Source organism: Phyllostomus discolor, chromosome 6 (assembly GCF_004126475.2).
Source record: "Phyllostomus discolor isolate MPI-MPIP mPhyDis1 chromosome 6, mPhyDis1.pri.v3, whole genome shotgun sequence".
NCBI lineage: Eukaryota > Metazoa > Chordata > Mammalia > Chiroptera > Phyllostomidae > Phyllostomus > Phyllostomus discolor.
This window is the reverse complement of record NC_040908.2, coordinates 4,200,863-4,214,968: the sequence shown is the minus strand read 5'-3', so window position 1 is coordinate 4,214,968 and position 14,106 is coordinate 4,200,863. Positions and strand designations below refer to the sequence as shown.

Here is a 14,106-nt window from a genome sequence, read left to right as displayed (position 1 = left end):
TTTGGAGTAAGCGGTTTGACTGTTTGTGCTGTCGGCTGTCTCTTTAAATAAAGAAAATGCATAATTCCCAGTAGGGAAATTACCTATTTACCTTAATTTGTAATTGCAATTGACAGTGGTCATGTGGCAGGAAAAGAAACTGCTCTCTGTAACACTTGCAAGTTTTGTCTGGACCAAAGCTGAGTAAAAGTTATTTTTAGGTAAGGAGCCGGCTAGCAAGACATTGCTATGTAACGTTATCTGTAGGTCACTAACCTTGCCCCTGCTTCTGAATGCATGCTTTCAGCAGCTGGTCCCCCCTCCCTTTCTGCCTGTGTAACTGGTATATAAAAAGGACCCCTAACCCAGCCTTTTCAGCTCGGGATTTGGGAATTAACCCTTGAGCCCCCCGGGTAATACAGTTTGTGCTTCGTTATCTCCCCGAGTGTGGGTGGATTTTCCACAACAGTCAGATCCACATAATCTGACACGGCCACCACTCTGGGTTCACAGTGTAAAACGTGACAGACTGAGAAAACCTCTCTGGGGTTATACTGAAGACATTGATTTTAAACTCTTTAAATTAGTCAGGAGCGTTTGAGCAGACTTTCCAGGCCGTTCTCGGTCTCTGCCCGTCCCACACAGCTGGCTCCTGCAGTGCTGAGTTTTTCCCTCCTGGGGCTCCAGAAAGGTGTCCCGCCGCCCGTACCACACGACAGGACAGCCACCGGCTGCAGGGGACTGCTGAGCACGTGACATGTGACTAGTCCACACTGTGGCCACATTGTGTGTGACACACACAATGACCTCAAGGACTCAGTGCAAAAATATAATGATCAATGTATGCAAAAACGGACTCCTTGAAATGGTATTTTGGATACATTGGGTCAAATCTAATGTAATATCCAAGTTCATGTCATCAGTTTCTTTCCACTGTTCAGGGCAGCCGCTGGACTTACGCGTGGGGCTGGCACTGAGTGTCTGGGACACAGCTGTCCTTAGACAAGTCCAGGCCCCAGCCCCACCCGACTGACCGACAGTCCTGGTGACAGTCCCGCCTGCACCCGGGCCCTCGGACCGTCTCGCCCTCTCTGACCTCAAGCTCGGCGCACCCTGGCCCCCCATGCTGTGCCACCAACGAGGGCACCAGGACCCGAGTGCAGGGGACGGGCTGCAGGCATGTGCTGGAGCTGGCGGGGGCTCCTGCACCTCCATTTTAAACCAGACATCCATCCTACACACTCAAGAAGAACCACCCAGGGACGCTGCTCATGATCACTTTGACTGCCGTTTCTCGGGCCCTTTTCACGGCCACACACTCCTGCGCATACTGAGACACTGCCCCTAACAGCCCTCCCTCCACCAAGGAATCCCCTTCCATGGACACGCTGGGGACCCGTTTCTGGGCTGTGGCTCAATACAGGCCACAGCCCAGCATAAGGCCTGAGGTGGGGTTCGCCACCCACGAACCAATTTTCGGGCTGATGGGCTGCTGTCGCCCCTATGGAGACGGCATGACTGAGATCTGCCCCTCCCCCGGTCCCCAGAAGAATGCCCAGAAGGGCTCCCATAGGTTCCCACGGGTTCCGCGGGTTCCACGGACTGAAACGTCTCAGGAGCCTCAGTGGGGCGAGCTGCACGCTGGGCAGCCCTGGCTCCCCAGCGCCTACGGGAAGTCAAGGCCAACCTGAGAGCTCGTTTCGGGGAAATAAGCATCCCTGAGTTTAGCAGAAAGGACTGAGCTCGGGGAGAGGGCATCGTTCCAACAGCCCCAGCGACCTCGGCAGCCCGGGAGCAACCTCGCCGTCTGAATCTTTAGTTAAGCATCAGGAAAGGGCGTCGGCACCTGCCTTCCCCCGGGGACAACTGGCGTCACGTCAGTTAACTTTCTGCATCGGCTCGGGGAGCCCAGAGCCGTCTCTGCCACGCGGCTCCGACGTCGGGAGGTAAAGGCGTGCGTGGGTCACCTCGGTCCCCACCTGTACCTCCCACCCTAAAGGGCATTCTTCCCAGGGCTAACTTCCGATCCGCGGGACCGGGACCGGTGAACACGCTACACGCCCCCACACGCGCACGCATGCGCGCTCGCGGCTCACCTGGTGCTGGGGGACCACTCCCGATCAGAATTGGGGTACGACGCCGACTGGGGGTAAGTCAGGGCCGAGGGAAGGTTCTCCTTGGGGACGTCTTCTTGGAATGGCGGCGTGTCGTTACAGAGAGTTCTGGTTTGAGAAAATAACAACAATGAAAGCCTCAGGGTCATCCGCAACAGACTCCTAACGCCGCCCCGTCTCCGTGATCGGGATCCCCGCAGCGCCCGGCCGCGCCCCAGGCGGTTCAGCGGGGGAGGCCGAGACGCGGACAATGCAAAGGTGTCTCGCGCTCACGCTTCGGCTGGAGAGCTGAAGGGAGCAGCCACGGAAGTCCAGCATCACCCACCATCTTGGTTGTAAGCTACGTCCAACGTGTGCTACTAGCCCTGGCTGGTGTGGCTCAGTGGATGAAGCACCAGCCTCCAAGCCAAAGAGTCGCAGGTTCAATTCCCACTCAGGATACAGGCCTGAGTTGAAGGCCACGTTCCCAGTAAGAGGAACCCAAGAGGCAACCACACATTGCTGTTTCTCTCCCTCTCTTTCTCCCTCCCCCCCACTCTGAAAATAAATAAATTGTTGTGAGACTTTTTTAATCTTTGGTACTTAAACATTGGGTCCACAGGATTGCAACATTCAGCCTAAAATGCATGAACAAAAAAAAATAAGGAATTCTCAGGGGAAACTTCTTAAGAAACGGTGTCACCGGCTCTCAGGCGGGACCTGCCTGTGACTGACCCTCACCTGCTGCTGTCCGGCGGGTCCAGCTCCTCGTCAGAGCTCATCTCGATGGGAAACATGTCTTCGTCTTCCGACGTGTTGGTGTTGTCGTCCCTCTTCAGGCTGTCCAGCTGGGACTTCCTCCTCCTCTTCCTTCTCTTCTTCACCGAAGAGCCGCCAGAAGGGGCCTCGCTGGGAGCCAGAACTGGGGCCGGCCCGCCGGCGTCCAGGCCCCGCGCCCGGTCCACCGAGTTCCTCCGCAGCTGGCACTCCATCCGCGAGGCTCCTTCCGACAGGATAGGGGAGGTGGCCAGGTGCATGGGGATCACCTCCTAAGGGGCAGAAGATTTTTTTTTTAAAAAAAGAGCCTCGTTCATTTGGGTCCAGGAGCAGGACCATGCCAAAGGCGTGCCGGTGCCCGCGTGGGAGCCCCAGCACCGCTCGGGGACAGCCACGCGGGGCCATGGGGAGAGACGCCACAGTGACCCGGGAAAGGAGACCACAGAGTCAGCAGTTAATTCTTCAGATGCCAGCGCTGCTGCTTCCGCCTTTTCATAATTATAAGGGAGCGAGGTAAGTATCAGTCATCTCACGCCACCAAAACTCAACTCGGAGCTATCCAGAGTGAAGAGGGGAAACTGGGCTGAGTCGTCACGTCACCCGGGGAACTAGACCCAGTTTCTCACCTCCGTGTCGGTGAGGGGGTGTGTGTGTAGGAGCAAGAATGCGTGTGTGGGTTTAACGTGCACGGAACTGAGGTGCCCGTGTGTTTGGGAAAGGACTGGACAGTCCCTCGTGCTGCCCCCAAGGGCCTGCCCCGGTCAGGGGGCAGCCAGGCACGCAGACGTCCAATAATCAGACACTGACCCTTTTCATAGAGACAGAGGGAGGGGAGCGGGGGCATCAGGGGGCTACATTGTAATGGGGAAAAAAATGCAATCAAAAATAATAAATTTTTTAAAAGATAAAAAGGCAAAAAGAAAAGAATACAGAGCCTGTCCATTTAATAGCTGACCGATGATTCGCTAGTGTTTTAAAAGCCATAGGAATCATTTTGTGAACGATTCATTTATTATGAGAAGCCTGGTAACAGGAAGGGAGGAACACGTGTAAAAAGGGGTGAACGCAAACATGCTGCTGGCGTGGGAAGTGCCTGAGGGAACCCAAGTGTGCAACAGACATGAAACCTACATCTGAGAGGCTCCGCCTCAGGCTGGAAGGGACGGGAGAGGCTGGAAGGGAGGAGGGAGGCTGGAAGGGAGGAGGGAGGCTGGAAGGGACGGGAGAGGCTGGAAGGGAGGAGGGAGGCTGGAAGGGAGGGGAGAGGCTGGAAGGGAGGAGGGAAGCTGGAAGGGAGGGGAGAGGCTGGAAGGGACAGGGGAGGCTAGAAGGGAGGAGGGAGGCTGGAAGGGAGGGGAGAGGCTGGAAGGGACGGGAGAGGCTGGAAGGGAGGAGGGAGGCTGGAAGGGAGGGGAGAGGCTGGAAGGGAGGAGGGAAGCTGGAAGGGAGGGGAGAGGCTGGAAGGGACAGGGGAGGCTAGAAGGGAGGAGGGAGGCTGGAAGGGAGGGGGAGGCTGGAAGGGACAGGGGAGGCTAGAAGGGAGGAGGGAAGCTGGAAGGGAGGAAGGAGGCAGGAAGGGGGGGGAGGCTGGAAGGGAGGAGGGAGGCTGGAAGGGACAGGGGAGGCTGGAAGGGAGGAGGGGGGCTGCAAGGGAGGAGGGAGGCTGGAAGGGATGGGGGAGGCTGGAAGGGAGGAGGGGGGCTGGAAGGGAGGAGGGAGGCTGGAAGGGGGAGGAGGCTGGAAGGGAGGAGGGGGGCTGGAAGGGATGGGGGAGGCTGGAAGGGATGGGGGAGGCTGGAAGGGATGGGGGAGGCTGGAAGGGAGGAGGGGGGCTGGAAGGGAGGAGGGAGGCTGGAAGGGATGGGGGAGGCTGGAAGGGAGGGGGAGGCTGGAAGGGAGGAGGGAGGCTGGAAGGGACAGGAGAGCCTGGGAGGGACGGGGATGGATGGAAGGGACGGGAGAGGCTGGAAGGGAGAAGGGAGGCTGGAAGGGAGAAGGGAGGCTGGAAGGGATAGGGGAGGCCACGTCATCCAGCTGCTCAACTGGACCAAGTGAAGAAGAAACGCAGCGCGCACTGACACTGGGTCAAGAGCAGGAAAGAAGGTCCCACTGGCTGAAGAGGGCAGGGGTGCAGCTCTGCCGTGGAGGGGAGACAGCACCCCGCAGCAGCCTGCTGAGGAAGGACACAGGCCCCCCAGTTCCCAGCAGCCTCTCAGGGGCAGAAAGGGTCATCGGATGGGACAGAACGCGCTCTGGCCTCCCGACCCCGGCCACCCACCGACACCTGTAGGGCCAGCCCAGGAGGCCCTCGGAGGTTTGCAGCTTCCTCACCCGAAATGCTTCTCCAGCTCTTACAACACAACAGCCATTGAAAGCCCAGGGGAAACGGAAGTTTAAAAGGCAAGTGTGCATTTGAGGTGGGAAGACTGTCTGTCGAAGCACCATCAGGAACTAATTCATAATCTCACAGCCTTCCCACTGAATTGGGAGGTAAAGAGGAGGCAGGCAGGCAGCCACAGCACAGCAGGGGGATGCCGGCCCGCTGTGCCACCCCTGTGGGCGGGCCAGGAGGAAGCGGAAAGTGAGACAGCTGCTCCAGAGCCCAGTGCTGTTTCTTTTCACCCAGGCCACCTTCCCTGGGAGGAATGAGCTCAAGCAGACTTTGCTGAGGAATGACCACCTCAGGTCGAGTCCAAGTGGCTCTCTCAGTGCGTAAAAGAGTAAAAAAAAAAAAGCAGTTTATCTAGAAGAAAACACAGGGACCAATCTTTGCAACCTTGGATTGGGCAAAGGATTCCTAGACACCAAAAGCACAAGCAACAAAAGACAAAAGTAGATCCATTGAACTCCAACAAAATTTAAAACTTTGTGCTTCAAAAGACACCACCAAGAAAGTGCAAAGACAGCTGATGCAATGGAAGAAAATACTTACAAGTCGAATAGATTATAAGGGGCTTGTGTCTAGAATAGATTACAAGTTCTTACAATTCAATAATAAAAAGGCAACCCAATTAAGAAATGAGCAAAGGCTCTGAATAGACACTTGTCCAGAGAAGATACACAAATGGCCAGTAAGCCCTTGAACCGATGCTCAGCCCCCACCAGCCACCAGGGGGAGGCAGACCACAGCCACAGTTCACGGCCACAGTGAGACACCACCCCACTCCCACGGGGACGGCTGCGAGCACAGTCAGGTCAGCACTTATCAGTGGAAACCCGGGCAAGAGGGAACTCCCACGCGCCGCCGATGACAACACCCTGCTGATGAAAACGCAAGTGGCACAGCAGCTCTGGACAACAGTCTGGTGGCTCCTCAAACGTCAAACGCAGTTAGTCACCGTCTGACCCCGCGACTCCGCTCCCAGACATGTTCTCCCAAGAGAAGTGGAAACACGCCTCCACGTGAAAACTGGTACACGAACAGTCACAGCAGCGTCATTCACAAAAGGGGAAAACCACCCAGGCGTCCACCCACTCGTGGAAGAACAAGCAGAGCGTGGGGCATCGATATAATGAAACCGTTCACCACACAGGACAACGCAGTGCCCGCTGGAACACGGGTGACCGTGTGCAGGACCGCGGGTGACCTTGAGAACATCAGGATGAGTGAGCGCAGACAGGCATACAGGATCAGCCAGCACACAGGCCCGTTTACATGGAAGCTCAGAAGGAAATCTGCTGAGACGGAAAGCAGGCTAGCGGTTGCTCGGGGCTCCGGGGGGTCGGGTGGGGGTCAGGGACAGGGAGGTGACAACTACAGGGAACAACACAGTTTCTGCTTGAGGTGATGGGCATGCTCTAAAATTGACTGTGGCCCTGGCTGGCGGAGCTCAGTGGATTGAGCGTAGGCTGCGAACCAGGCATCGCAGGTTCGATTCCCAGTCAGAGCACATGCCTGGGTTGCAGGCCATGGCCCCCAGCAACCGCACATTGATGTTTCTCTCTCTCTCTCTCTCTCTTTTTCTCCCTCCCTTCCCTCTCTAAAAATAAAAATAAATAAATAAAACCTTTTTAAAAATAAATAAAATTGACTGTAGTAGCAATTGTGAAAACCAGTGACACATCTGTGAAAACACTAAAAACCACTGAACTATACACCTGGAATGGATACATTCTGTGGTACGAGAATTATCTCAACGACGCTGTTAGAAATGTTTAAATCATGAAAATAAAAATTTAAATAAATAAAATAAATCTGGTCACTCATTTAAACAAAAATTCCAACACACAGCCCTCTTAAGGTTTGACACCAGTGTCACGTGTCAGCTTTGGACAAGGGTTTTCAGGCCAAGGGGACTGGTTCTCCCGCCTCCCTGCAGACCGCCAGCCAATGGGAGCAGCCGGGGCTGCTGAGGCGCGTGCAGGCGCAGTGCAGGCAGCCGACCTGGCTCTGACCCCAGGGCAGGCCGGTGCCTGCCTCCTCCTCCGCCGCCATCACTGTCCACAAGGCCACACGGCCGGGCGCCGGGGTCACCCTCCGCCGACACCTCCACTGTCCCTTAGATAAGGGTTGCTCAAGGCTCAGAGCCAGGAAGTAACCTGACCACCCAGCCTTCCCTACCTGATCATTATCAGCCTCTTGAACAAAAAATGCTTCTCCGTTATCTCCCAGTTTCATGTGCAAATCCACGGACTCCCCGTTGATTTCTATGTCGACCTGAAAGGGAAACATGTGTCTCCACAGCAGGAAGCGGACCTCGAGGGGTGGCCCCGCCCCCACAGACACACACACACTTGAACCACATACACAGCACACACAGCACACACATCCCACAATCCCCACTCTCAGTCGGCCAGTCCGGCCCTACCTGCGCTTCCCCATCCGTAAGTGGAGCCGACCTGCCCACCCACACCTCCATCGCTTCCAGCCCGGCGGGCTTGTGACTGCCTCAACAAGCAGAACACATTAGGTGACTTCAGAGGCTGGGTCCAGAAAAAATGCAGCATCCACCCGGCGCTCTCCCTCTCTCTCCCTCTCTCTCTCTCCCCCTCTCTCTCTGTCACTCTCTCTCTCCATGCTCGCCCTTACGGCTAGCCACCATGCTGTGAGGATGCCCAGCCCACATGGAGAGGCCAACAGCCTCCTGGGAGGCCAGCCAAGGGCCACGGGTCACGTGAATGAGCAGGCTGTCAGAGGGTTCCCGCCCCCAGCCCAGAGCCCTCCAGCTGAGGCCCCAGACGGCGACAGCAGAGCCAGACAGCCCTGCCGCGCTGGGCCTGCATTCCTGACCCCAGAACCCAGGAGGCCTCATGAGCAATGGGCGTCATGGAACTCAATGCTCGTGGAACCCGGGAGCTTAACGCCCGTCAGCATGGGGGTGGGTGACTTGCACAGCCACAGTCACCAGAACCATTCGAACTGACTGTCAGCTCAGGGAACAACCCTTTCTCTTTATATTTTGTTAAAGATTTTATTTATTTATTTTTTAGAGAGGGAGGGAGAGGGAGAGAGAGGGAGAAACATCAATGTGCAGTTACTGGGGATCATGGCCTGCAACCCAGGCATGTGCCCTGACTGGGAATCGAACCTGCAACACTTTGGTTCCCAGCCCGAGCTCAATCCACTGAGCTACGCCAGCCAGGGCCGGGACAGCCCTCTCCAATGGAGAGCTGAACATCCAGGTCCCCGACACGCTCCAGACACGTGGAGACGCAGAACTACGGGGACCTTCCCTGCGGAGAGAAGCCGCCCCAGCCCCCGGGGCCCCGGCCCCTCACCACTTTCTCCCGCGAGCGCAGGACGCCCATCTTCCCGAAGCGGACATGGAAGGGCGAGCACTGCAGGCTCCCGTTGGGCTGGCGGACGACGATGATGTCGATGCATCCGGACAAGGTGGCGGGGTTCAGGCCCTTGTAGAGCTCCTTCACGGTGACGAACACCTGGCCCGCCAGCTGCCCGACGTAGTTCATGGTCTGAGCCTGGAAGACAGAGCCACGCAAGACACACACGGACACACGAACAATTAATTACAATTCAGAGAAGGCTGTCTACCTGGAGTCGGTCGAAACAAAATGCTCATTTCAAAACGTGGATCACACGTGCCTTTGGTTCCCCCGCACGGGCTCCTCCCCACCCCACCCCACCCCACTAACCGCCCCCCACCAACAAACCGACGAGCCACCAGCCCCCACCCTGAAGACCCCGGAGGCCCGACCTCCGGCAGCACTGGGCCCTTCCTTGCTGAGGTCAACGGTCCTTGTTCGTCCTCACAGCCCCTGCCACCTGCAGATGAGGAAACTGAGGCCCAAACATAGTGGGTCCGATGGCCTGTGTGCTCTGGGCAAAAAAGGATGTTGGATGTGACTCTAATTTAGAACCGAGAAGAATCAAAACTTGACGGACAAGACCTACAAGAAACAGAGCGCAGACCAGCCCTCGCTGCTCACTTTGGGGCCTGAAACGATGCCCTCGGGCTTGGCGATTACCTTCCCGCTCAGATGAGGAACCCGGTCACTCGATCAGTAAACACGCGGAGATGCGCACGCACCTGCCGCCCTCAGGCGGGGACCACCAGGGCGGTCCAGCTTCCAGCGTGAACACGAGTACGTGCCCACGAGCACAGACAACCACGCCGTTTCCAAGTGCGCTTCGTGGTACACATGAACCAACTTCATGGAAAAAGGGGAGGGCGCACAGTCCTTGAAAAGATGACTATTAAAAAAGGATTCTTTGTAGCCCCAATGCTCCTTACAGGGAATCCTCTTATACAGGAAATCGTCACCACCAGATAGATGTCCAGCCTAGACCTGACCACAACACCACGCTTACTGAGGGGCAAACCTCTGACGCTACAGCGACGGGCAAGCAGGGTGAACAGCATCTTGCACAATTCCTTTCGTATACATCACCTTGTGCTCGTGGGATTCGCACAACCACCCCGTGGGCACGGGGCCTGTCAGAGGAGAAAGCTCAAGGACGAGTGAAAGTACAACGAAGCAAAAACGCCCAGGATCGCAGGTGGGCCAGCAGACCCGGAATCCGGGGCTCTGGACTCGGCAGCCCCCTCCCCCACCCCACCCCCACGGTTTCTCTTAACCATCCCCCTCGTGTGTGAATGTATGAGCCGTGCTCATCACAGAATGACGTGTGCCCCCCCTCCCCAGCAGCCACACCCGTGCTACTGCTGCTGCTAACACAGCTCCTGCGACCTCAGGACCCGCCGACCAGCACTTTTTATTCACAAGAGAGAGAGAGCTCACAGCTGGGCGGGACGACCCCATCGCCACCACCTGGCTTCTCTCTCGTCTGTAAAATGAGGACTTTGGCCCGGGTGGCCCGGAGGTGCCATTCCAGCTCCAACCACTGGAAGGAGGAGAGAGGCGGCGCTCCTGAATGCTGAGCCGCTGAAAGGGCATCTTGAATAATTTAAACTCAGTGTTCCTCTGCCCTCCTGTCCTCAAGAACGAAGCGTCCCTCCCCCTCATCAAGGAGCACATTCAAGGTTATCGGGCAGAATCTGAGCGTTTGGAAGCTGGCAGGATCCTGGCTGGGCTGACGGTCTGACACCGCAGTTTGAAAGAAATAAGCTCAGAAATGCGAAGTGACTGGCAGATTTCCCCCGTGGGAGGCTCGGGTTTCCACTCCTCTGATCTCTGCTGTGTGTGTGCCCCGGGGGCTGGCCTCAGTCATGTTTCCCACCGTAAGTCATCAGAAGCTGCTCTGACATCTTCACCTCTCCCCTCCACTGCATAACTTATTCGCAAATCTGAAAATGCTTCCATGTAGAAGCAGAAAATATGTTCATAGTTCGTAACAAATACCAGGGCCAGGGCCAGGGCCAGGGCCAAGGCCAAGGCCCCGCCCGGCGATGGTCTCCTGTCCTGGCATTGACACCCCGCGGCCGCCCTGGCTGAGCGCTGAGAGTCTGTTAAAAGGGTGAACACCCCCACCTCCCACCTGGTAGGACGGCTCCTGTCGAAAAGCAGGAAACAGGCACTGCTGAGGACGGTGCAGAAACTGGAACCTGTGTGCACTGCTGATGGGGCTGCCAGACAGTGCAGCCACCAGGTAACCGAGTGCTGATTCCTCAAAAAGTGAAAAACAGAGCCACTGTGCAATCGAGCAGTTCCACTGGCAGGGGTGTGCCCAAGACACATGGACGGCACATTCTCAAGGAGGCGTCTGCACACCCGCGTTCACGGCAGCATCGCTCCCGACAGCCAAGAGCTGGAAACAGCCTAAGTGCCCACCGATGAGAGAGGGGACAGAATCGTGGTGTTTGCACATGACGGAATGTGAGCCGGCCTTACAAAGGAAGGGGATTCTGGCACCTGTTGCAATATGGCTAGACCTGCAGGACACTGTGCCAAGTGAAATAAGCCCGTCGCACACACACACACACAAACACTGTGATGAGCTCCCTTAGATGAGGGAGCGGGAGCAGACGAGCTCACAGGAACGTGGGGAGCGGGGACGTGGGGAGCGGGGACGTGGGGAGCGGGGACGTGGGGAGCGGGGACGGGGGGAGTGTGTCCTGGGCGCAGAGCTTCTTCCGCAGATGAGAGACGGTCAGCAGCCAGAGACCAGCGAAGGGCCCCAGCATCGCTGTGCTTACTACGTTAAGTGTGCTGAAGTATACACCTGAGAGTTGAGACAGTAAACTTTACGTTCTATGTATTTCTCCACAAATTTAAAAAAAACTGAAGGGGTGAGGGAGAATACTGCATTACTAGCCAGAACTCACTTCAGGAAGATGACTATTAGTTGGTGAAAATTTTTGTTCAAAAGGCCTTGGGCCCGAGAGACCTGGGAGAGGGTGGCCCAGTCCCCCTGGGGCATCTGCGGGGCCAGAGCGGCACCCCCGCCCCGCGCTCCCTGCCCCTGCCCCGGGACCTCCCCCAGATCAACGCTGGACAAACACTGAAACGGTGGGGGACAAACCAGCGGGGTGCCAGGTCCCCGCTCCAAGGCCATCAGCTCCCTTTGAAGTAAAAGGACCCCGAGGGAAGCCAATCTGGTTGACCTGAAGAAGCCGGCCCAGATCTCGGAGGTCAAGCTAATCTCTGACCCCCACGGTTTCCATTAAGACACGCGGCCAGGCCCGGCGGGGGGGGGGGGGGACCTGTTTTGAAGAAAGTATCTTAATGCCTCCAGAGGAACAGAAGAAGTAAACCTGCCGAGAACCAAACAAAACGCTTAAATTTCCAGTTTGACGGCTCTGAGCCGCACACTCCCCCTTCGCCCCATACCAAATTACTTCAGATCAGTTGATTTTAATCTCAAACTCTGGCAAAGAAGAGCTGCTTCACCTGACAGGGCGCCAGGGACCGCCCGAGACAGGACTCCACAGCCCAAGTTCAAAGGGTTTCGAGGAGAGCTGAGCGCGACCTCGCAGACCCTCCGGCCACGCCGGGGCCGGTCGGCGGGGGTGTGGGTTTGCCGAGCGCCTCCGAGGTCCCGAAACCAGCGAAGGTGTTTTCCTACGGGGGCGTTTTCTGGCCTGACCTTCCGAGATAACACCAACGGTGTGGGGCTCTTCCCTCCCACCGGAACTCCGCTTGCCCAGGCGTCTTCCCTAACTCGGAATCTGCTTGAGACCCAGACAGATGACACGCCAGGGACCTAAACGCCCAAAAGCGTGTTTGCATCTGGGATTCTGTTCCCCACGTCAGCAGGAAGCAGGAAGCTGAGGGTTCAGCTTGAAGAGTCAACTACTGAAACTAAACACGGGGACGGGAGACATTTGAGGCCAAGGACCTCCATCTGATGGTCCACTCAGGAATCCGTCACTCCACCCACTGGTCCCACGAGAGGGTAAAAGTGATTTCCACTCCTTTTCCATTTCTCTCGGCTGTGGTGTCAGCGGAGGCGCCTTATCTGGGAAGTCACCGTTTCCCCATCTTCCTGTTGTGGGTGTGCGGCGCCTTGAAAGTGAATCCGGGACGCGGTGCGACCTGCGGCAGGTCCCACTCTGCTCCTCCTCACCCCCCGCCCCCCGCCCCGGGAAGGCTGCAGACCGGGAGGGCTCGCCCAGGCCAAGCTCAAAAGCGAGTGCAGCACTCTGTCAGGGATACAACTCTCGGCATCTCCTCTACCCTTCAGTCCTTCTCACCTCTGCTCCTCGTTCGGCTGCCTTCTCTTTAGGACTCAGGTCCCTGCAAGACTTCACGGTCCCTCCTCCGGGCACCATTCCTGTGGCCTCCTCCACCTTCACCCTCACCTGCTGTCCGGCCTCCTCCTCCTCGGCCCTCCCTCCGGCTCAGTTCACCACCTCCCCTCCCGTCCGGGACGCTGGATGATGAATGGGGGCTGTCACCTGTCAAGTGGCTGGAGTGCCCTCATCCCCCACGCTGGTCTGCTGTCCTGAGGATGGCAGGGCCTCTGGGCACCCAACCCTGGGGGCCAGGAAACGGCTGTGGTCACACATGCCACGTTCCCTTTGACTAGCCCCTCCAACACCTGAAAGACAGGAGTCTTTTCTTTCTTTTTTTCCTTTTTATGGTCTGTTAAGCTAGGTACCTCTGGAATGACTGGATTAAATCTGCATGGTGACTGTCCTCCCAAAGTGGAAGTGTAGCACACCAAAAAAATGTTACTGATCTGACAAAAAAAATAGACGTAATTTTGATTGATTTACAAAAAAACAAATAAGAATAGTCGGAATTACCTACCCTCTTTGCTCCACAGTGACTTTTTAAAAAATCGGGTGCCTAGGCTAGTATGTTAGGATTTCTGGTGCCAAGAATGAACCAATCAGACACAGCCTTATGATGCAGTGTGATCGAAGAGATGCAACTCCATGATACAACCTACGTATGGTTCAAGACGGGGCAGTCACACCAGACAGGCGTCGCTGGGCTGGCTGCTGTCATTTTTCACGTGACAACCCGCGGGAGAAGAGGTCCTGCGTGCCCCGACGCCACAGTCAGATGCTGCCTGATTCCGAAGCTCTTGCGGCGCGCGGGCTGGAAGTCACTGTTCAGAAGACGTCTCGGGTGGTACAACGCACAGAGGACGCGGGACCCAAGCCGCCTCCGTCCTCTCTGCGCAGCACACAAAACGCATGCTTGACCGGCATGTCCAGGCCCCGCGGTGAAGTGCACGCGCTCCAGTGACGCCGTGGGGCGGCGGGGAGGGAGCGCGCGGGCGGGACGGGCGTCTGGGGCGTGGGGGGACACGCACAGCCCGTCACGCCTTAGTGAGGGACGAGTTGGCGCGCAGGCAGAAATGCGGGGACGTATTAGAGGTGGCGCCGACCACCGGCAACGAGTCGCGCGACTGCGCCCGGGCCCCAGCAGAGGCTGCCCTTGGATTGAC

General features: G+C 57.0%; 1 protein-coding gene across 3 annotated transcripts in view; it reads right to left on the bottom strand.

Moving 5' to 3' along the window:
* Positions 1-14,106, bottom strand: part of LPIN1 (lipin 1) — a 91,148-nt gene that overhangs the window by 33,822 nt on the left and 43,220 nt on the right. For all 3 annotated transcript variants that reach the window (XM_036027669.1, XM_036027670.1, XM_028516964.2), the window contains 4 exons: positions 8,568-8,768; positions 7,411-7,506; positions 2,814-3,121; positions 2,076-2,201 (listed from right to left, as the gene is read on the bottom strand). In XM_036027669.1, coding sequence (XP_035883562.1) covers positions 2,076-2,201; positions 2,814-3,121; positions 7,411-7,506; positions 8,568-8,768 — 731 coding nt within the window. The remainder of the gene's footprint in view (positions 1-2,075; positions 2,202-2,813; positions 3,122-7,410; positions 7,507-8,567; positions 8,769-14,106) is intronic.